Source organism: Cyanistes caeruleus, chromosome 13 (genome assembly GCF_971803275.1).
Source record: "Cyanistes caeruleus chromosome 13, bCyaCae1.hap1.1, whole genome shotgun sequence".
NCBI lineage: Eukaryota > Metazoa > Chordata > Aves > Passeriformes > Paridae > Cyanistes > Cyanistes caeruleus.
In genome coordinates this window covers 13,990,089-14,014,370 of record NC_141713.1, presented here as the reverse complement: position 1 = coordinate 14,014,370, position 24,282 = coordinate 13,990,089, and the positions used below count along the sequence as shown (strand labels likewise).

The following is a 24,282-nucleotide window of genomic DNA, read 5'->3' as shown; positions in this document are numbered from 1 at the left end:
AAGTTCAAAAAACTGCCTTTTAAACTCCCAGTTGGGACTGGCAACATTGAAATCTTAGCAAACACCAGCTGTGCACCCCTGAGCCAGGGCTCATCACAGCCCCTAAGGCACAGAGCAGCATCACCTCCACCAGCCCTGCCTGAAGTGCTACGGCACTGACGTGCCAGTACATTATGAAGGAAAATCAGCACTGCTCCCTCAACTGTTAACTGGACTCCTGTGAAGATTTTTCAGGACTGGTGAGCTCTTTGTATTATTTGTTTAAACCATTTGTATCAGCTCAGCCAGCATTGCTTGGGGGTTTCTGCTCTGCACCACATTTGGAACCTCTAGAAGCATGCTTACATGACAAACACCAACTCTAAAGCACAATTCCACAGCTAACCTATATTTGAGTTCTATGTACAAACAGCACAACATATTTTTTATATCACTGGTTAACAAACAGAACTTTCCCTCACAACTGTAAAGCTAAACATTTATTTTTTTACTGCAGAAAAAGCAATGTGGTTTTACTCATCTCCAGGATCTCTCAAAATTGGATACTTTAGCAAGCTATGTCTCAAAATTAACAGCTTGATTAAATGCTAAGCAAAGTTAATTGGTTACTCCATGGCAATTTTAGGGCCGGCATGTGTATCACACCTTTAAAATGGGCTAATGGGGTTCCAACATAGTTCTAAGTACTTTTGAACAGAGATGACCCAAAGATATAGAGAGAACATGACATTTCCCAGCTGTTCAGAGCTTCATTGCAAGCACTTAAGTGACAGGAAATGTACAGGAAATGGGAGAGAAAAATATCTTAGAACTTAAGGGAGAGCAAAACCTCATACGGAACCACAGTCATTGTCCAGATAAATGAACAGAAAAAAACAACATAAGCAACAGTAGTAGAAGCTGCTGTTGTCCATAACAATCTATTATTTTGAGGGACACATTTTGTCAATAGGTTTCAATGTTTAATTGCTAGATCTTAGATCAATTCCACATTTTAGGAAAAATGCATTTCCTCAGCTCCCACCCATTTCCTGCACCCCTGGTCTTTCACCCTGATAGCTCTTTCTAACTAGCTACATTTTACTTCCTACACTCAGGAGTGGGAAACTTAGTCCTTCTCACACAACTACAGCATGACATATGGATGAAGCGTATTTTAATTAAAAGACAAAACTGTTAAACAAATTTTCATAAGGAATATATTGTTTAATAAAACTTACAGTTTCTATAAATTAGACTACAAATCCCAAAACTACATAATACTAATTTTCCACCGGATTCTTCCACACTACAGAAGGGCTTAAAAAAAATTAAGTGATATAGTCATGCACAGAGGATAACACTTCCGAAAATACTATGAATATCAAAAGGGTCCAAGAAAATTTCTAATGGCTTATATAATAAGTCTTATGTAAGACTTATAGTCTCAAAACATGTTTATCTAAAAGATGCAAGTCTTCTGAACACAGTGTTTCAGAGAAGTAAGGGTAGCTTCAAGCAGCTTTGACAAAAAACAAGTTAATATTCTTTGCGAATAAGCACCCCTGGCCTGGCAGGAACAGCTCCGTGAACCTGTCACACGACAGCCCGACAGCAAGTGCTGCCACTCCACGTCCTCAGGCAGGCTCCCTTCATCCCCTCGGACTGGGCTTGGTGCTGTGCCTGGGCGCAGCTCCAGGCTGCGATCTGCGGGCTCCCCTCACCCCACAGGTGCCGGAGGAAGGGAGGCCGGGGCCCGCAGGCTGTGCGAGCAATCTGTGCCAAGCCGGGCCATACGGACAGAGCTCAGCAACAGGGACAGCGCATCACGTGTGAAGGGCCAGTGCCAGCAGCACCACTGCAGCCTCTGACAAACGGACTGCATATCAGCAGGAGCTCGCTCTGCTCAGCTCCTCTGAAAAACAACGTTTTATGAAGACCTAAAATGAAGAATTTCTAACTAGAATTTTTTACTCTACCTCTTCTCTGCACATCAGTTTGGATACATCTAAGCACAAAAGTGGTTATATAACATTTACTTACATAATTGTTATGATACCTCAATAGGTAATTCATACAGTTCTAAAAGTTACCAAAACTTCAGTAGAACTAGATGTGTAGGGAACACAGCTCCTTCCATTTATTGAGAGGATTATGACACAAAAAACTTTCAAAGACATTTTAAAATATGTGACTGGCACTGTTCTCCTACAACATGATATTCCATATGCATGCACTTCTCAAGACAGTATTAATATTATTTATATTCAAATTGTAGAACGTTTTCCCTTTGCTTATTTTATGTTTCAAAATCTTCCCTGGACATTTCAGATATGCCACTTCAGCGCAACTTGTTAAGGTTCACAGAGTTCTTCAGCTTGAAGGCAACACATCCTACCTAAGAAGCACAGAGCAGAATCACATGGCACCCTCACTTTAGCTTTTAGCATCTGATGATTGCCACATTTCCCCCTGCCACAAATTACATTTAATTAAATTAATGTAGTCATAATGAAGTCATCAGAAAGTGTTGCATGAACTATATCTAACAAAGATCACAAAAGACACAGAAAAGCCAACTTTACATTGCTAAACCTAACCACATAGTAAGCTACAGGCCTGAGCAAAAACCGAACAATCTCCAGATATAAAGTGAAAAACAGTGTGCTACACTACTCCACATCAGAGGACACAACTCATGCTTGGACGTACATTTAAAAATGTTTGTTTCAATCCCTACTTCTGCTTCATTTCTATCACATAAGTCTAAGGGGCTATGACACTGTTTTGCACAACAGCTACTTTTCCAAGTTGGCATCATAGTGCTTCTGGTTTTTTTCTTCTTAGAACATTTCTGTAACACTCCTGTAGCAGAACTCCTTGGCTCTCCCTCTTACAGGCTAAACTGCAAGTTACACTTAGGCAGGCAGACTGCAAAAACACTTCAAAAGTAAAGTAATTTCATAATTTTAATATTTAAAATACAGCTTCTGCAATCTGCCACCTCAAAGTTTCATGTATCCTTTGAAAGTAGTGGATAAAAGAGAGGTAGCAGGTTTATCACAAGCTTAGTTCCAAAACCGGGTATTTCCAAAATGGAATTTGAACTGTCACAGTGGGTGCTACTACTTCATAATTTCCAAAACCCCAACTGCCAAACCAGTACTGCACTTAAGTTGGCTGAGACCAAATCTATCCACGGGCTGACCAGAACTCTCAACCCTGTCAGGACAGAGTTCTGAGAAGGAAAGATGATGGCTGATACAGGGAATAGAACCCAAAGCATAACTGTTTAACTTCTTATTCCCTGATGTGATTATATTTTCCCTCCTCACCTCCTTCTTACACACTTTTTTCCCCATTACATGTAGCTTCTTTTCACCTAATATGTACTATTGTATTCTCACTCTACTTTTGCCTGTTTTCATCTTTCAGTTTGCCTTCTTGTTCCCAAATTATAACTACTCAACCCAGTCTAGTGTTCATCGTGGTTCAGGAGGAGTGAGAAGGTGGACATCCATCCTCAGCCTTCATAAGTAGCAAGCTACTGTCAGTGATGTACAGATGAGCTTCCACCCCAACCAGTGTCAATGTGGTTCTTGACTATGAACTGGGGAAAAGAAAGGCCAATTTGTAGAGGCAGTAATTAGGAAAATCAATTACAAGCAACTACAAAATATAACCAACTAATAGGAAAACCCTCAAGTCTATAAATAATAACTCATGATGACAGTTTCACCAGTTTAGCTGCCTGTCTGCAGCTCATGTAAATTCTGCTGAGGTTTTGCACAGACAGAACTACAGAAAACTTCCTGTAATCTGAGCAATATGAAACAGTTGGGCACTCCCAAGGGGTATTTTGATTTTGGCCTATTTATAAAACTGGCTATTACCTTAATTCTCACTAATGCAGTATTTGAACCCAGCACAATGTCAGTTAAAATTCTGGTTGGAGAGCAGCAGAAGAGGGAAAAGGAAGAATGCAAAGGAACAAAACCTCCAAAAACTTAAATTCAAACAACAGGACCAGTGCTGTCCCATTTACATCTTTCATTAAATCAAAGATTAAAAAGGAAGATCCTGTAACTACCAGTTTCCTTTAAAATGCCACCACACAAAATGATAGCGAATGGCAGGTTTTTTAAGTCACCCCCAGACACTAAAGAGAGGGCACAGAAAACAAGTGTTCAATACTGAAGCCTGTGACAACATTCAGACCCTCTTGAAGACAGCAGAGCCTACATAAGGCAACACCTTAAAGTCACACACAACTTCCCTCTACTGCTTTTACTGATGCTTAAATAGCAACAACACTGTACCCAGGGTTTCCCTCCTGATGTCTGAACTATTGTGCTCAGAAAAATGTGTAGAAATTGTAACTCAACCAATAGAGCTGTTCTTCTGCAGTTAGCTACATCTACACAAATTTCTTCTCGTATTTCCATTCTTACCTTTTCCTAAGTCACCTCTCACACTGCAAACAACCAAGAGGCTCTTCCAATACCAAATTTCTTCCCCTTGCTACTACAACATAAAAGCTATTCCTGTAAAGCTTTCCTATTTCAGGACTCCATTCTATCAGCACTCCAGTCCTTCAGGGCTGAATTGCCAGCATTTCCTGAGACATGCCCCTCATCCTTGTTTTGCAATGCACACAAACTTACTGCTTTCCTCCAACAGATACTCCTTTCACACAGACATGTTAATAACTACATTATACCTCATATTTAAATTACTTAAAAGTTTGGAAAAAAAATTATTTTAAGACTATGGGAAGTCCACATCCATGATGGCTATGGAGCACAAAAACTTCCAGGTCTCAAAGCTGTACTTGATCACTACCTGATCTATTCACTAATTGAAATACAATTGATACTGTGTAACTGCATGAAATATGTACAAGTAACTTACTCAGGCAGTTACTTGTACAAATCCGTATTTTGTACAGTTCTGCATTTTGTACAACTCTACGTACACTTTATTATATGAAACTAACATATTTTCCAAAAATATCATCCATGTGCTCAGTGCTATAAATAGTAATCTTTACTTACTAGAAATCTGTACACATCTGCAAACTATTAGATACTATATATTGTTCAGGATAGTAAACATCAGCTAGACATTTCTGTTTTAAGACAACAACAAAGTAAGTCCATATATGACAGCAGCATCTAAGTAGTATATTGGCAACATACTATACAGCAGTGTGTATTTTCCAAGTTCTATATGTGAGACGTGCTTAACAACAGAAATAAGCTTGAGTATTTCTTGAAAGAATCACGGAATGGCTTTGGTTGAAAGAGACCTGAAAGACCACCAAGTTCCAACCCCTCTGCCATGGGCAGGAGCACCTTTTACAAGGCCACGTTTCCCCGCGACCCAGACAACCTGGCACTGGACACTGGCAGGGAAGGGGCATCCACAGGTTCCCGGGTTCCACAGAGCACCGCGTACCAGCGCCTCATCACCCTCATAGGAAACTATTTTTTACCTTGTATCTAAACTTGCCCTCCGCTAGTTTAAAGCCATTCCCCCTTGCCCTATCGCCGCATGCCCTTGTCAGAAGTTCCTCTCCAGCGTTCTCGATAATGTCCTCGTCCTGAACAGCACAAACTTCCCGCGGTGCCCTCACGCCGCCCCGGCCCAGGAGCCCCTCACGCCGCGGCGCCACACGAGCCGCCGGCGCTGCCCGAGCGGCACCGCCCGCCCGGCCCCGCCATGGCGCCCGCCCGCCCGGTACCTTCCAGGCCAGGAGCAGCACGTTCATGATGGCCAGCAACGGACAGGGGCCGTTCTCGTTCTGGGTGATGACCGGCGTGTTCTCCTCCTTCCAGCGGACCCACTTGATGTGGTAGACCGACTGCCCCGGGAAGCGCTCCTTGGAAGCGGAGAGGAGCTGGGAGCCCGCCGCCGGCCTGTCCCCTTCGGGCTCCGGGGCCGGGCCCCCCGAGGAGGCCCCCGCCACCACCGCCTCGTCGGCGTCGCTGTTGAGCTCGGAGCTGCTCGGGCAGCAGGAGTGCAGGTTGGAGAAGGACTCCAGCGAGTCCAGGCTGCGGGACTCCTCCCCCGGCGGGCTGGGAGCGCCGCTGCTCCCGGAGCCGGCTCCCGCGGGACCGCTCTCCGAGGCGGGCGCCGCTCCGGGACTCTCCGGCACCGCCAGCCCCGCGCTCTCCGCCGCCGCACCACCCTCCACGGCCCGGGAGGGGGACGCGGTCCGAGGGGCCGCGGCGGGAGCGGGGGCCGGCGGAGGGGAAGGGCTGCGCCGTCCGCCGCCCTCCTCGGCCTCACTGCAGCCGCCCTCGCCCGCCGCCGCTTCTCCCAGGCGGAGCCGGCTGGCAGCGCCCCCGCCGCCCGTCTGCAGCGAGCCCGGGGGCGGCGGGGGCTGCGCCAGGCTCTCCATGCCCGGCCCGGCCGCTCCGCTCTCTATTGGCACCGCAGCGGCTGCGCCTCCGCCTGCAGCGCCTGCGACGCCATCACAGCAGCGGCGCCGGCTCCGCCCCGCCGGGGACGTGCGGGCGGGGGGAGCGGCCGCGGGTCACGGCGGGGCCCGGGGCGGGGGGGCCCCGGGGCGGGGCGGCAGCGGGAAGGGGAGAGAAACAGGTGAATCCGGCTCTGCCAAGGGTGCTCGGTGCCTTTCCTTGCGGTTTCTTAGACAGTCGTACTATAAAAAATACGGCTCTGGTGAGTATGATAGATAAGCTGGACAATTTGAATAGACTAATCGAAGGAGAGGAAATTTAGGTTACATATTAGGAAGAAAGTCTTTACTGTGAGGGTGGTGAGGCACTGGCACAGGTTGCATAGAGATGCCCCATCCCTGGAAGCTTTCAGGTCCAGCTTGGATAAGGCCTTGAGCAACCTGGTCTAGTAGGAGGCTTCCCTGTCCATGGCAGGGGCCTGGAAGTAAATGTTCCCTAAGATCCATTCCAACCCCTTAACATTCTGTGATTCTGTAAGAATTAATGCGGGTGTATTTATTCAGACTTTATCCCAATGAACTGCTGCTCTCCCTACAGAAATCTTTAGCTTTTACTCACAAATTTGAAATAGTCTTGGGATGATAAGGATTTATCCTCTCATTTTATTCTCAGCAGCACTCTAATTTGAACTCCGTAAACACTTGAATCAACTTCTGCAGCCTTACCTGAGGTACATTCACTGTAATCTCATGTTCTGTGTGCATTTCCATAACCCCTTTTCTCACCTGTATCAGTGTTCAGATGGAAGCTGGTTCTGACATAGCAATAGGAATGGAAAAGCACAAATATAAAGAGTTGACAATAAACTGAGAAATTTGGCACAAATCCTAACCTATTTATAGATTTATTTATATATAAAAAATAAATCTCTGAGATGGCACAGTTGATGGAAGAATTAGCATGAGGACAAACAAGAGAATAAACATTTTTTCAGATGTCTCACATTTATATTTCCATGGGAGGATTTTCCTGTACCTTTGAGGTTGTTCAAGACAGTCTTAGTTCCTGTTCAGTGGGGACACTGCAACACTTGACAACATGTAGAACATCGGGAGAAGTCGGTGACCTAAAAGCTCTGAAAATAAATTCGTTTGTGCAAAGAAAACGTGTATCTGGTAAGGGGATGAAGGAAACCAGAGTAAAAACTCTAAAAATAAGTCAGTTTTCTGCAAGGAAAAGCCACAAAAAGCGCGGGTCGGCGCGTTGTGCCCGTACTTTGGTGCGGTGACTGGTCCGAAACCCCGTCCCGGGGCGCGCCGGAAGCGGCCGGGCAGGCCCCGCCCCTCACTCGGGCCCGCCCCTGGGCGTGTCCCCGCGGAGCCGCCCCTTCCGCCGGGCCCAGCCCCTTGCGCGTGGGGCGGGGCGTTCCGCGCTCTGGGCGTGTCCCGCGGCCCCGCCCCCCCGGCGGCGTCTGGCGCGCGCGCGGGCGGAGGGAGCGGCGGCGCGCGGAGCGGAGGGAGAGGGGCCAGCGCTGCCGGGAGAGCCGCCGAGCCCGGCCGATCCGCGGCCGTTCCGTGGGCGGGAACAGACCTCCGGCGGCGGCGGACAAAGCGGAGGGAGGCGCCCAGCTCGCCCCTCCCCATCCCGCCCGGCGCCGGTCTGGGGCGGATGTGCCGTGGGTAGGCGGCGGCGGCGGGGCCTGCGCCCGGCGGAGATGGATCTGGCGGGGACGATAATCCTGCTGTGCTCCTGCGCGGCGGGCGCTGGAGGTGAGGAGCCGCCTGGCCTCGCGGGGCCCTGGTTTAGGGTCGTCTCCCTTCCTCCCTCCCTCTTTCTTCCCCCTCTCTCCTTCCCTCTCTCTCTCTCTCCTGTCTCCGCCGCTCGGGGCCGGGGGCGGCGGGCCCCGCTCTCCGGAGCGCCCCGGCCTCAGGGCCGCGGCTGGGCCACCAGCCGGGTTCCCCGCTCCGCCCGCCGCTTCAGCCCGCCCGGGCCTCTCCCCCGCCGCCCGGGGCCGGCCTGGTGCCCCTGCCCCTTCCCCGGGACTTTCCCCGCCGAGGACCGGGTCAGTTGCTCTCTGCTCTTCTTCCTCCTCGGGTCCTTCTCTCTGCGCTCGGCTGTGTTTGTTTTCTCCTCCCGGCTCCGCTTCCGTCCCTCGGGACTTCCCGCCCGGTCCCGGTGGCCGCTTCTCTCTCCCTTCCCTCGCCCTCGCCGCCGCTTCTCTCTCCCCGAAACCAGGAAGGACGGGCAGGGCGAAAGTTCAGCTTAAGGAAATAAAAGACGAGCCCGGGTTCTTCCCCAAGTGTGACCGTGACTTCCAGGAGGGTCTCGCCTCTCCCAGGTCGGGGCAAAACTCGCCTGTGTTTATGGAGACGTGTAACTGTATCGGCTCCCGTTAGGAGTTGTTCCTCGGCATTAGGAACTGGGCGGTTTCTCCACTGCACCTGGTAATGTTTAATTGATCAAGTCATGACACGGAAAATAGTTTCGACTTTGTACAGAAAAAGGGTTTCGGGAAGGGTAGACTTGGGAGGGTGTTTAGGGTGTTTCTAGAGAAGTGTGGGTGGAACAGCTGATAGAGATAGTTTCCTCTGTTTCATTTGGCATCTCTCCGCTTTATCTGGGCTCTGCCTCTGTGTGCATCGATATGTAGGTTTATTAACAAAGAAGCTAGCGCTAAATGCTGGTCTTTCACACATTCTCAAAAAGTGACATCAAACTATGGGAAACTTAAGTAGGTTGTTCTAGCTAAGCTGTGAGATAAAAAGCAGGGTGATTTTCATGGTCAGAAACCATCCCATTATTTATATGATTAGGAGTGGGATACACAAAAGAATTTAGGTTTTTCGTAGTAAATTCTTGTAAGCTGTAGATATACTTCACACTTAATTGTTGGCATATTTTCAAGGTCTCTTTGTTTTCTGAACTAAATGATGCTGGCACAGAACTAACTCAAAATAATTCATTAACCAGTTTGTGAGGGTTGTTTTCACTGTTTAATTCCAGGCAGGCAGTTGTGTCTTAAAAATCGTAGTAAACATGTAAAGTACAATCTCTAGATATATAGAAGAAAGTTTGTGAAATGTATTTCAGAAATTCCTTGTTGTTTTTCTTTTTTTGAGAGGAGAATGGGCACCTTCAGTGTTTCTGGGCACCTCACTAGCAGGTGGCTGAAGTGCATGTCTTTGGTGTGTAGCAGTGCAAGTAAATCTTTTAAAAAGAAAGATTAATAATGCTGCATAGAAATCTAGTGATAATTCCCATACACATCTCTAAAATGTCCAGTAGAAGTTTTTTTGTAAAAGTTTGATTGTAGTTATGAAAGATTTGCCATAGTTCTGTGTTAAATTACAAACAGCCTTTTAAGTTTAGGAGGGTCTATTTTGCATTCGCATTTCTAGAATTTCTTATGTACTGTAAATGTTTTTATTTATTGAAAAATAGGATTTTGTATATTCTTTCTTCTGAGCAGGCATAATAATATCTGATAATACCATTAATATCTGTGGACAGGGAAAATTCATGATTTTTAAAGAAGTTACTGTGAGAGCAGTGCAAACTGTAAAGAACTGAAAAGAGTCCAACAATTTATATTTCATTTATGTGTAGTGCATCTGGCATCGTTAATTTTACACAGATCTTGAAGCTAAGTTGCTTTTATCTGTTAAGTTGTCTGGTTTTAAGACACATAGGTATTAAACAGTAATAATTTTGGAAATTTCATTAATCTGCACTTTAAAAATTATTAGGGATTTGTATGTTTGGTCTAAGATTGGAGTATTTTTACGGGATACTTGAGTTTGAACTCTTTCAGAATCGTACAAGACTTTGTGCACTGTGCAGGCACTCTACATACTCTATGGTAATAGTGTTTAGATATTAAGGTATAGATTAACAGAACCAACTGTAACATTAGCTCACAGCTAAGTATGAATCACAAAGTCAACTTTTAAAAAATGGTACAGCATAATTTGGATGGTTTATTTGAGGTTTAGTGAAATCTCTTTGTTTTGTTTAAAAAAATATATTTTCTGTTGTGGTTTATATTGTTCTTAAAATTTTGTGAGGGGAATGCAATCAAAAGCAACCAGCAGTGCTGCTGCACTGGTGAAATGTATTGCAGTGTCTGTCTTGGGCTGCTTCATAGCTTTTGGTAGGTTATGTCTGTGTGGTTAAAGCAGACACGTTATCAGAAGTTTGGCTTAATGGGCCTAAAAATATTCTTGATCAGGTTCTGGTATAAGATCACTTCTAGTGTGCTCTTCTTCTTTCTTTGCTTCCACTACATAAATATTACCTTCATAAAACCAGTGGTCCAGCAGGTCAGTTTGACTACTGTTTGAATAGTGTAAGAAGGAAAAGCCACACCATTTATTTTGTTCTCTTTCTGTTAGTAATTAGGGAAACCTAGAATTTAGTATCTGGTATATGTATAAGGTATACATACCTTGACTTTTACGAATTCTTTTGGATAAACGTGAATCTCAGCGTTTTCCCCAATACCTCTGGAATTGCTTGGCTTAAGGGATCTATTCACTTACTGGTGCTGTCATGAATTTTGATGTGTGTGAAGTGGTATTTAAGTTGGGTAATATTATTGGCAGCTTTTTGTAGCATGCTTTGCTGCATGCAATGAAGATGTATGCTGGTATATTAATGAGTACTTAATTATCCATACATAGTGATGTTAGTAGAGGAATGGAAATAACTAATTTAACCTCCTACCTAAGAGTCATTAAAAAAAAAGGAGGGGAAAGGGCAATAGCAAACACAAAGAACAACTATTGAGGCCTCTGACAAGCTTGGATTTAACAAGAATGACCATGCTTTAGCTAGGCTGATCAAATGCTGAATATCATTGCAAATCTGTGATAACTAGTTTGTTGTCACTGGTACAACATGCTCTTTTTATATTGCTAGGACTTGCAAGTTGTATCTTAGTGTCTTGTGCTGCTGGATATTGAACTGCCTATTTCTCAGTGAACATGGGAGAAATTCTGCTTTTTTTCTGGACACATGGGGGAGTTGTGGGAAGGTATTTATGAACTATCAGCATCTGAGTGTTTTAGTTGTGTTCTTGCTTTAAATTGAGAAGAACAGTAGCCTTCATAAATATGGCAGCACTCAGCCTCCAGCCTTTATTTGAAGTTTAAAATAAAAACATTATGGTTGAGACAGTGTCTAGTCAAGACAGCTGTCAGATGGTTATTTCAGAAATGCCTGTGGTAATTAAAAATAAATAAAATCAGGTGTTTAGGTTGTTGCTTTGAAATACTGTTGCCCAAAAGCCTCAGACTGCAGTTTGTATGTTTAAAGGATCCAAAGGTTTGTTTTTGCAGTATGGCAGAGCCACTGTACTGAGTTACTGCTGTCTTCATGTCCTGGCCATGCACTCCCACCTCTCCTCCTGGCATGAGAAGTCAATCCAAAGAAAAAAAAAAAATCAATCAGTTCCTGCCAGATGTGTAACTAGAGTTGCTTTATTGAGCAAACCCAGGCCTGATGGGGAAGAAGAACTGGGACTTTTACAGGGCGGAGAGGAAGAGGGTCAATAAAAAGCAGACATCTGCTTGCACTGGTGTTGCTGTTCTGTCTGACCGTGCCCTAAACTGAGGCCTGAGTGAAGGGAAATGATCCTGACTTGACTTCTTGATTACATGTTTTTCTTTCACCTAAAACTCACTTGACCAGAAGAGAGAGAATATTTTTTCAGCTGGACCTAGTGCCAGTGCAAGGGAAGAATGGAAACAGAGTAGATGTAAAAGGGCAGGGCCTGCCCTTCTGCTGGCAGTTTTGAAACAATAGCCTGAATAAATTCTTTGGAGAAATCCAAGTCAGAAGGTATATGGTAGAATTTCTGGCTTGCTAAATCAGAATGCAGTATATGTTCTTCAATGTCCCATGTAAAGGGAGCGTTTTGTAAGATAGATAAACTCTATGTAGAAAACAACTTGAGGCAAAAGTTGCTTTGATTATCTTAATTAAAATGATAATAATAATTCTCTACAAGATGTTTATCACAGGCTGGCATCTTAAATCTGCAAAGTAGTGATGATGCTGTAATAAGACTTGTCTGGTGAGTTAGCTTGGCTTCTGAGCAATTTCTGATATTCTGTCTGTGCTTTTTTTCCACCCTACTAACAAACTTGAGTTGTGCTTGAACTATTTGCATTTGTCATGCAAATCTTAAGCTGAGTGGTTTAATGCAAGCTTCATCTTTTAGAACAGTGCATGCTTGATTTATCCTCTTATGGGAAGTTAACTGTTATTCTCTTTGACAATAATGTGTATAAAATTAATAGATATTTATATTTACATGCATAAACTTTCAGTACTGTTTATTAGTAGTCATTTTTTTTGTGCATGGAGCTATCTTCCATAAAAATTTTATCCAGAATATTCACAGACACTGAGATTAGTCTGAGCAGCCTGTAATTCTTCAGGCCTTCCTCCTTGAAGATGGGGATGACATTTGTCAGGAACTCCCCTCTATAACAGTAACTTTTCAGAAGGGTGATGGAGGCCTTGAAATGGGTGTCAGGCAGCCCCCTCAGCATTCCTGGAGGCATCCCATCTGATCCCGTGGACTTCTTTATTTCCAGGTGACTGAAGAATTCCTTTGCTCATTTCATCTGCTGCAGGTGCCGCTTCTCTCCTGCAGACTGGAAGGGTTTGTCTGGGGGGAGAAGCTCTTCATGGTTTTCTCTGGGGAAATTACTTACCAGGGAATCATTTAGCACATACCAGCAAGGAATGGTTACATGTATTTGTTCTCCTTGTGCCAGGGAGCTTACAGCTAAAATCACATGGATGATCCAATTTAGCTTTTGCATAATGCTGGTTAGAAGGTGAGAGTACATGTCTCAGGCTCCATACCTGTCCGGTGGGATTTGTTTGTTCACAATAACAACAACAACTGTGGATACTTCACAGCTCTCTGGGGATCCTGAAGAGTTGTGTATCCGCATACACAAAACATCTTTCACAAGGACTGCCACACTGAGACATTTGCCTAAATGCTCTGCTGGATTCTGTTTAAAGTCCTTCCGGGTATTTGGTTCTAAGCCCGTGAGAGTAAAGCTTCATTCCTGCAAGGAATTTGTCATAGGAAATGCCACATCTAGTTTAGCAGGTCTTCAGAAGACTATACTGTCAAGTTCAAACTCCATCCCCTTGTCAGTCTCTGATGTCAGTACCCTAAAGGGTTTCTGTCTCCTAGCTTAGTGTTTAGGTGAAGTGTAATGTTGTTTTATTCCACCAGATTGCCTGGAAAGGCATCACACTGTCTTTGTTTAGTTGATGGCAACATGACACATGGAATTTGTACAGTGGTTCCCATAAACTACATTCAGGTGTTTATGGCTCAGTGTTTCTTACTGCAGGCTTCCTGATTGTATCCTTAATTGAAAAGATCTTTGTCAGGCAATCCCAAACCCCGAGTTCTTCATTTACAGAAAATAAGAGCAGTAGTTTGTAACAGAGGTTGGGATCTGGTATGTGCTATCATAATGATTTCTTGGGGTGATTCTTCTAGATTCTGTGATAGACTTCTTCCTTTTTGACGCAGTCTTCTAATTACAGAAACTGGAGCCAGCAGTTTGTCCTGCCTCATGCACTTCAGTCAAGTTTTCTTTCCAGATTAATAAACTTTTGCCTCAGAATCCTCTATAGATTCTTGTGTTACCAAGGTTGAGTTACTTTGTTTTTTATTAAGCTGCCTTTGTGAAGAAGATAATGGGTATCTGGTTTGATTAGAAAGAGTGTGTGATCAGTTGCAGACTTTGAATGCTGTAGCTATGTTGATAGCTTCTGTAGAATGTAGAGGCTTCTGAAAGTGAAACTGTTTATTTTGAAGCCTTAAATCCCTTTTTGGAGAAGCTATAATGCTCTAGGTGGTATGCAGCTGCTCTGCTTAAGCAAGAAGAGAGCAGCAGGAGTGTTTGTGTTAAGTGTTTGCTGTGAGAGTACTTAAAACATAAGGAGTTCTTTAAGTTTCGGAGAAAGGGAAAAGAAAGTGGTGTTTCCCTGTGTGATCATACCAAGTGTATTAATTTTTTTTTTAAGAAAGATTTTTCCTTAAAACCCTCTCTGCTTTTCCTTAGCAGAGAAAACAGTTATAAAACTTCAAATGTCAGTGGTATTTGCTGTCTTGTCACAGTAATTAGCACTTAAAAACTATTCTTTGTGACTCAGTTAAATGCTGTCTCTCATCTTTTCACGTGGTCATGAGACCTGGATCGGGTGCCAAGTGTTACTGGGTCTTCAGTAAGTTGTCACACTTCAAATTTTTTTTTCTGGGTGCTTGAAGCTGTTCAAAGCGTTATCTTTCCATACTGAGAAGAAAAATGGTCTGTAACAATTTAAGGAGTACATTGTTAAAAGCTTCTTACTCCAGAAAATTTAAAGATTATTCTGAAGCACAGAAATTCACACATTCTCTGCAGTGTACTTACTCTCTAGTTTTGATTAAGTTCTTAAAGTGAGTTATTAATATTGTATTCTAGATTCAGGTTCTTTTAACAATTAAAATTTTTAAGTTTTGGCCTATCTCAGTTAATTTCAATGGTTGTTTTCTTTAGTGTTGACGCATCTGGGTCATACACCTGGAATTGGAAAGCATGTATCCAGGCACATGTATCTTGTGCATGGTCTCAGGCCAATCTGGTTTGGTTTATGGAAGTTCTTGGGTTACAGGAGGTGTTATGGTACATTTTGGAATGATTATGTTGGAAACGATGAGAGAAACAACAGATACAGACAACATCCCGCATCCTCAGAACTCCTGCTAGTTACTGAAACTTTGTAGTGGTCCTGTGTCTTACTGGGATTATAATTAATGTAGACTTTCTCAAACCACACATTTCAAACATTTTAAGATTCTTTTCTTTCTGCAAAGCTGAATGATAATGGACATGTATTTTGAGACTAAGAGTGAGAGGAAATTAGAATGAAGTTTTTTTATTAGCCTGTATTTGCAGGTAACAATGAAGAGTCAACATTTGCAGAAGCCTACAGTATTGTGAGGAAATTCAAATGTGATTTCTCTGCAGTACAGCATTAATTGAAGTTTAAACAGATACAGCAATATTATCTTGTGCACATGGCTGATAAATGCAAGCAATGCATTTGAAAGTATTAGTTTATTTGGTCATCCTTTTAGCTATCTGGAGAAAAATATCACATGTAGTCCCTGAGAATTCACATTTTGGTTGGTCTGAAGTTAAATTGATTATGAGATACTAGTGTTACTTCTTGCATAATTCAGAGTTCTGGTTTTCTCCACAAGTTGTAGTTTGGGGTTTTTTTAGTGATTGTCTCTTTCTGCATCAGGATAGGAGGGTCAAAATCTTCACCATTTATTGCCATGAACTCATATTAACAGGAGTTACCTATTATATTACCTAAATATTACCCTATATTACCTAAATATTACCCTAGAAGGAATTGTGCAAAATAGACTGAACTGAATCTGTATCTCTGGAGACACATTTTAATAAAACTTTTCCATGTGGTAGAACATTCCATGTGATACAAAATGTGTTGCTAGGTGGCATGATTTGCTCTTAATTTCCCTGGATATTTCACATATAGAATACAAACATTCTGAGTAGATACCGTGGTGTCATGACTGCAGAGTGAAGTTGGAAGCACAATTTCAGGGAACCTGAAAAAGGATAATCAGCTGTTGCACTTATTTTGAATCAGGAGTGCCTTTCTGAAACATCTCTCAAGCATTCCTGTTGCCAGTGATGTAGTTTGTATTGTGGGGTAGTTTTGGAGTAAATGAACTATTCTTGTTTTGATTGAAGTTCAAGTGGAAGATGCTTTCCAAGGTCCATCTGATGCATTTGTAGCTGCAGATTGTGTGTCATGTCTGTGGGACTGGAGTAGAATGAATTTGACGTGTACAAAGGAGAAAAATAAGTTAAAATGGATATAATGTAGAATTTGGGTCCTCGTTACTAACTGCTTTGCACCACAGGTCTGCCATGCCTGGTAGTATGGCTATAACCTTGTCTCTGTTTTTCAGGCCAATATGGAAATCCTCTGAATAAGTACATTAGACACTATGAAGGACTGTCTTATGATGTGGATTTGTTACACCAAAAACACCAGCGTGCCAAAAGAGCAGTAACACATGAAGAGCAGTTCTTGCGCCTTGATTTTCATGCTCACGGAAGGTTAGTGATATTCTAAAGGTATTTGCTTTAAATATTTTATTCATATGTGTTTTAATTGTAGTGAAATGCAAATGATTAAATACAATCACCAGAGGAACATTAGCTAGAATACACTACATTCCACTGTTTACAGTTTCTATGAAGTATTTTCTCTCATGTCCAGTTGAGGTATGAAATTGTTACTTGCAAGCACTTCTTCAAACATCTGATGGTAACTATTAATAAACTTTGAAGCTTAAATAATGGAATCATACTCGGAACAGAATGGTAGTTGATTATGAGCTTATAATGCATTTTTGTGTTGTATATAGGTTTGTTTGGTTTTTTCTTTGTAAAAGAAAATTGTTTTGTTTTTTTTTTTCAAGAATTGTGCCAAACTGCATGAGGAGATTTAATTGAGACAAAGTAACATTTCAGATTGCATACAAAGCTACAAAATAGGCCAAAAAATGTTCTGTTTTGTGTGTATTGGTGTTATCTGATTTTTTGTGCCATTGTGAAATACAGAAATTTGACATGGGGAAAGATGATTACTGTTACAAGACATGCTTTGCCTTGCATTTAACACGTAAGATCCAAAACAGACGTTAGGTATTCAGTGTGACCAACTGAAGTATAATTTGTAGGTTTTCACTTAGGAAGATCTCATTGCAATTTAGAATTGCCTGCTTTTTGTATGGCCCAGGAGAAACAGGAAGAAAGTTAAAATATTTGTACCTGTACCTTAGTTTCTATGACTCCCTCCTTTGAAGCACCATTTTCTTAATATATTTCAGAAATGTGTAATGCCCTCGTATTTCTTGTTATTTCAGTTAAAATCTAAGTACTTAGAACTTGATAAACAATTGTTAGACATACGTAGATAAAAAAGAAGTTTAACAAAAAAAATGTAATCCCAAGTCTCCTGAATCTGTTTGGGATATTGTTTTGTTTTTGTGCCAGGTTGTCATTTCTTCAGGGAATGAAGTGTTGTTCCTGGAGGTTTATGATGTAAAGACTGAATATCAGTGCATGTTCCCAGGTCATCATTAGGGTTGTACTTCTAAATACAATACTAATTCTACATGCTTTAGAACTACAACCCAAATCCTGAATTTGAAGTTCTGTCCTTAAAACCATATTTTCAAGTGTGCTTTTTAGTCCAAGGAAATTCGTTGTTTAAAGAAGAGTCATAGTGCTGCTGTCTCTGCTGTCACTGGCAGTCTCTAGTTATCCCTATTAAATTGTTCCAATAAACAAGACTGCTTAGTAGAATGCTTCAGAGGTTCCTCACAGTGTAAAGCTCTCTACTTTTAAATCTCCAGCAAGATTTCCAGACAGTGAAGTTGAGTCTAATGCTGCCACTTCTTAGCTGCAGGCTGGTGGATAATTTAGACTTACTGAAGTGTGCACTGCTGCAGAGAGAAACAGGCCTGAGCACATTCCCAGCATCATCCTTGGGCTAACACTGCTAGTGTTAAAGCCATGCAAGGAATAGCGTCTGTCTAAAAATTATTTGGGAAAAAAAAAAATCAGTGTGATTTGCAGGTGTGATAGAAGAAGGATGAGACCATTGTTTATGGGAGCAGGCCACATTTCAGGCCACTTGAGCAGGTTCATCTTGTCATTGCTAAAGATCCCATAATAATCTCTTCTGTAAGAGAGCTGCTAGCTTAGCCTCTGAGCTCTCTTTGTGGTGTGAGGGTGGGTTGAAAATCCTTACCCTGTAAAAATGGTAGCTGCATGTAGGATAATGAGGTCTAAAAAAAAATTTCCTCTCTTACTTCACAGAGAAAGACCAAACTTCAGTCAATCAGGTTTATAAGTATTTTGATAACAGCTGCTGTTAATCATGAAGAAAAATGTTGGTGTTTATATGTGGAATTGATCCCAAATCCCTATGGCATGAGGCACAAATCCCTCATTAACTGAGGAGGCTGATTGGAAACTGACTGTAAGGTCAAACTGGTCCATAATTTAGGATTTTGGTAGTTTCCTGTGGTACATCTAACACTTCCTGACAAAGAGAGGGTAGTTGACTGGATGTAAATTTAGTCCAAAGTTCCTGTTAATCATTTTGGATGTCTTCTTACAAAATATTTTCATTTTGCCTTAAATATGAATTAGGAAGGATCAAGTGGATTGGGTTTTGCTTCACAAAGTTTGTTTATTTGCTTTGAAGGTGTGTGGCAGTTTGAGAAGCTGTATAAATAGGATTGGCTTTTTGCAGTTGCAGCTGGTTTATTGTGAATAACTAAGTGATTTATGTCATCACTGAGAAGGACAAAAGTAAAAACTTTCTATCAAGTATTCAAGTTACTTTGTGTGAGGGTAGGGAATAAAGCTTTTGTAAAACACTTAAACTATTTAGATATAGACCATGGACTTTTAAAGTGCTGTGAAAGGTGGTGAAACTTAAAGGCATTCAGTCAACAAGAGAGTTGAGATTCTGAAAATTTATACCTGATCTTTTTTGAATGGCCTTTTACCAGATGGTCCCTTAGGGTTTGTCCAGGTGTGGTGGTTTATTGGCACACAGCTGTCCAACTTGCATCCCCTTAATCTAATAAATATAGTAAGCAACTTCTACTTATGAGGATTGAAATGACAGTCTTGTATTTTGATTTGGATTCTGATGAAATGGCTGCATTTTGTAGCCAGGAAACAATGGAAAAGCTGTCCTAATATTTACTGCCGTTCTCTGCTGGCAGCAGCCAGTGAAGCTGGGCCACAGCAGTTCTTAGGCTGTGTCTCTGTGACCAGTTGGAACTTCTAAACTTAATCTTTCAGTGTGTGCCAAAGGAAGCACCTGCTGCTCACGTGGCCAGTCAAGATGGGAAAATGCTTTGGCTGCTTATTTTCAGTGAGGTTAATTGGTTCTTCTGTTCAGTGTAGAGGCAAATTTGCTGTAAGAAGAGAGAGTGCAGAACTAAGCAGCAGTGGTGAGAGGGAGGATGGAGTACCAGCCTTTTCAGTGGCAGTGCTGACATATGCCTGATAAGCATTCATCAAACTTACAGTTTCATTGTCCAGAAAACGGCTGGCAGCTACCAGTATTTTAGGATTGTGTAAGTAGCATCTGTTCTTTTCAGTAGGCTGTTTGGATTTAAGAACTGTATTTCATAGTACCCTTCTGTTGAAAAAGAAAAAAATAAAAACACAGTTTAAATATTACATATTTCTAGTAAGGTAAAGGGACCATTGAGCTATGGGCTAATAGTTTAATAATGAAATAGATACTGAAATGATGGAATTAAGCCCAAAGCTACATTTTTTCACACCAAACTCGGTAATTCTGCAAATGAATTTAGAGTATACCATCACTGAGAAACCTTCTTTGTTTAACTTTCATCTGAAAGTTAGATGCCACACAATATACTGCTTGGAATAGAAATTTTTCAAAATCTTTGTTGTTTGGTAATATAAAATACAGCTTGTTATGGTAAATGCAGTGAACTAGACTGAACCAGCCATACTATTCAATGCTGAAATACTAACTTGGTAGGACAGTTAAAATAGCTGAAACTTAGCTACAAATCCTTGTTAATTCTTTTTAATAATAAACAATGTATTAGGTTAATTGGCATTATTGCTTCCCCAGTGGTGCAGAATGTGCTTATTTCTATAACTCTTCAACTTGGAAGGAATATGAAGGTTTGAAATGATCCTGGTTGTGTATCAGAGCTCGTCCAACTTTCAGTTCATATTGAGTGTTCTAGTGTGAATTAATTTAAGGTGCCCTTTGAGATCAGGGAAGGCTCACACAATGCACAGTATTAATACCAGGAACTTGGTTAATATAAAACAGTTTTTGAACTGACCCCACAGCCCTTCTCCCTAAAAAGCAAAACATAGCACAGACACGCTCCCCAAAATACTTGGATTGATTCAAAGAAGAACACTGCCTTTGGCATTGGCTTGAGATACAGTGAAGCATTTTAAATAGAGTAACTTCCTTTTGTATGTCAAGGTAATGTCAGTAGCTTGAGAAAGGAAGTTGGGACATCACTTAAACAGACATTGGATTTTATACACAGATTTCACCTGATCACAAAATGTGCACTTGCACTTGTTCACTTACTGGACACATCTCTTCCCTTGCAGAGAAACTGGAAAGTTTTCTTCCTTTTTTCAGTATAAACATTTGCAATATATTAATCATAGAATATCTTGACCTGAATTCTTATCCACTGTAGAATGTCAGAAATATGCTGAATACTTCATAGTGAATTTGAGGACAGAGCTTAAAAAATGTCAGTGATATTCTAACTGTACTTCTTTACCTAGTGACAAAACTGGGAATTCCTGAGATGCTGATGCATTCAGAAGGGAAAAAGTATGTTGGTGTATTGTTTAACTCTATTTTCAGTCAACTTTTTATTTAATACATTACTAGTAACTTATGCTTTCTAATTCCTTGCTTCATCCTGTTAATTGTCCATCTACACCCACTTTCACTGCTCCTAGATTAGTTGATGACTTGCTTGGGAAAGGTGCCCACACAACTTGAGTGAGCAGTTGAATTTTCAAGTGGCACTTGAACACATGATAACACCTGCTTATTATTAAATTAAAGATATGTTGAGAATTTCTTTCAGATATTTTATGATTTTCTGTAGCTTTTACCTAAAATTTTATTTTTTGAGAAATAATGTAAGTTTTTCAGACATGTTTGTAGGAATCTATGGTGTGTACATGGTCCTTACAGGAAAAACTATGGACCACAAAATTTCAATTCTTAATTAAGTCTGAGTGTTTTTTTAAAAGTCTTGATTCTGTAGTAATCTGTAATCATATTGCCCTCATTATTCAGAGCTGGTAAATGTGTTTAAACAAGATAATTGTTGGCCATATTTGAGTAGGTTATGAAAACAAAGGCAGATACCTGCAGAGAAATAATACTTGGTAAGCTGAATTTTAAGAAAGTGGCATTCTGAGCATGCTGCCATGCTGAGATGGACTGAAGTAACTGAGCTAGTTTCTCAATATGACTTCATATTGTCAACTTAAGGTTTTTATTACACTACATGTTCTTTTTATGGCATTTAATTTAAGTACTTTTTAAACTGTGCATACATCACAGTGCTCAATTCATGAAATGGGTCTCTCCTATGTTCTTGTGAGCCTGTCAGAGCAAAAAGCAGATTCAGTATTACTGGACTAATCTGAAGATCTATGTTGTGTCTCTTTCAGTTCCTTGTGCACTTAAACACACCCCTAAACATCTGAGCTTCTTAAGTAGGATGGTTTAGCTGTCAACAAATAGAACCTACCCTGTTGGCTTTGTGAGAATTTTACTGAGTGGAGTTTTTTACAAGATTCACTTAAGGCAACTCATTTTAGGCTGTCCTGAATTTGAAAAGAAAAAAAAAAATGTCTTTAGTTCTTACTGGAGTCTTTTGAGTATTATTCACTGCTCTGTGGCAATTCTTCAGTCATTCCCTATCTATTGTACCTTTTAAGTTGTAAACCTTGACAGGTATCTTGTCAGACAAATGCCTGTGAATCAGGTGTCACTTCCTACACCTGTTTTGCAGAAAAACCAAAACCAAACCCACCTTATGCTGATGCGTGTAGGTAAAGCAGTTTTATCTTGCAGAGAATTGGGAAGCAGGGTTCTGAATTCTTACACATTTTTTAACTGAAATGAAGTTAAAAAATTTGAGAGGCTGAATCTATGGGTTGTGTGTTTTGCATTTTTTTGAGTTTAAATACAGTTAGCTGGATTATGTGTAGCCCTCAGGGAAAAAGGCATTTGATGTTTGACTTGGGTTTGTCTGGGAGACACCTGCTACAATGGTGTTGAACTGGTGGGACAGCCCAGCCAAAGTGCAGAGTTTCCACTGTTCTGCTTAAAGTGGTATTAATGGTTTGCAGCTCTACTCCCTGGCCAGCAAACTGTAGTAGACATAACCATGCTCTGAGATGTGCTTAAAATGGAAAGCCGTATGTTTAAATGAATCTACCTAAGCTCTGTGCTCATATTATCAGCTAGTGGATTTATCTTCTATGTCTTTTCTTGTTTAACTAAGAAAGTTTCTTTCCTAACTACTTTCATAGTTTGAATTCATGCAGTAACTTTGCTTGTGCTTTTATTCTAGCACATCTTTACCTGTTTTCTGGTTTTTGGCATCTTGTTTTTGTTAGAGCATGGCATTGCATACAACTAGTCAACTATGTAAATACAAATGGGAAGGTTATTTTTACTAAACAGAAAACCAGGTAGTCAACTCTATATTGAGCTTCCCAAAGAAGTTTTACTGAAAGGGAAAAAAAAAGTCAACCTTGGGCAAAGGCTTTTCTGCCTTTAAAATCTGTACACTGTCCTCTTCAGGACAGAGAGATACATTTTTAGAGTGTAAATTAGCCGACATGTGGCTTATTGTAATCCTACTTGGATGGTTTCTGTTATCTGAGCTAGCTTGTGTTTGAAGCTATGTATATCAAGAATAATCAGTGGCAAATGCATTGGAATGGAGGCTGCATCCTCATTGTAGTGTTCTAGAATACCAAGTTTAGCAAGTCTGACTTCTGAAGGTCAGGAAAGATGTCTGAATAGCCACAAGTGTTATCAGAGAGGTGTTAATGGAAAACAAACATCAGTTGCAAGCATTCTAGCTGGGATGGCTGAGTGTTGAAATACTGTGGAGATTGGGATTTACATAAGTACATACTAGGGGATGATTGTGTGTGCATCTAGGTGGATCAAAGAAAGAGTGATGAACCTGGAGACTGTTTCATGTGCTGCTTCAAAGATAAGTTTTCTTTAGTGTAAGTAACAGGACTGTGGGAATTATCAGTTAAATGATCAAGTATATTATATGATTTAATAGTAAGTTAAAACAATGAAAAAAATTGTGACAGTTCTGTAGAATTGTGGGTAGTAAAATCCAGTATTAGGTTGTTAAGCTGCCTTCTATTTACTATACTTCAGATCTGGAATGAGTCTGACAGTCTTGTGGGAGCTGTGTAGATTGTGGAATGCCTCATGGAAGCAGTTAGAAAGAAGAGCTCAAGTTATTATCCCCATCCATTTATAGAACTCCCATTTCTCCAAGAAGAGAGGCTTTCAGTTCTTAGGTAGGAAAAGTAAGGATAAAAGACTTGCACCTCAAGCAGAACAGTGTTTTCTAGATGCTGACTTGTGAGGAGGCTGATGGAGCCATGGCTGTGAGGATTTTTCTGATTCCTATTGGGAAGAAAATACTGTGAACCTAAAAATGGACTCTCCTTGTACTGAAGTCATATTACATACTGCTGCCAACTCATTCCCTTCAGTTTCCTTTTCCCAGCCACTTCTTTCAGCTGTGGAGTAACTCCTCCATCTCCACATTCCGCTTTCTCATTTCTCCACGATCTCCTCTGGTCATTTAATGATTCTGTGAACCTGTCACCAATTACAGTAATTTGACTGAGGAAAGGCAGAAAAGGGAAAGCACCAAGTGCCCTTTTTGTATGCCAGATAACAGCTTTTTCTGCAGTTTTGTGGAAGTCTGCAGACCTGGTATGAGTGACTCAATATATTGGACATTGCATTGTGGTGAAATCTGATCTTAGAAGGTAACTTGCATTAAAAAGAAATGGAATAATAGATTAGGCATTAAATCATGCATGTAAGCCTTTATATACCCTTTACCAAATGTTGTCAGTATATAAACTTGTCTTGTTTTTTGGTTTCTTCCAAGTACTTGCTCTGATTAGAGTGTAGGATCAACATAACTTGA

General features: G+C 41.4%; 2 protein-coding genes across 4 annotated transcripts in view; one reads left to right on the top strand and one right to left on the bottom strand.

The window, feature by feature from the left end:
- MINDY2 (MINDY lysine 48 deubiquitinase 2) overlaps positions 1–6,454 on the bottom strand; it is a 32,708-nt gene extending 26,254 nt beyond the window's left edge. Inside the window, exon 1 of one of the 2 annotated variants that reach the window (XR_015275817.1) lies at positions 5,723–6,453. Coding sequence is in view for 1 of the 2 variants with exons in the window: in XM_086849026.1 (XP_086705152.1) it covers positions 5,723–6,382 (660 nt within the window). In the remaining variant the exon portion in view is untranslated. Of the gene's footprint in view, positions 1–5,722 lie in introns of both variants that reach the window. The other variant, XM_086849026.1, reaches the window with a different exon arrangement.
- A 1,426-nt stretch (positions 6,455–7,880) lies between these two features.
- Positions 7,881–24,282, top strand: part of ADAM10 (ADAM metallopeptidase domain 10) — a 41,864-nt gene continuing 25,462 nt past the window's right edge. Inside the window, exons 1-2 of one of the 2 annotated variants that reach the window (XM_086848989.1) lie at positions 7,881–8,170; positions 16,429–16,579. In XM_086848989.1, coding sequence (XP_086705115.1) covers positions 8,116–8,170; positions 16,429–16,579 — 206 coding nt within the window. In that variant the 5' untranslated portion in view covers positions 7,881–8,115. Of the gene's footprint in view, positions 8,171–8,428; positions 8,846–16,428; positions 16,580–24,282 lie in introns of those variants that run through there. The other variant, XM_086848990.1, reaches the window with a different exon arrangement.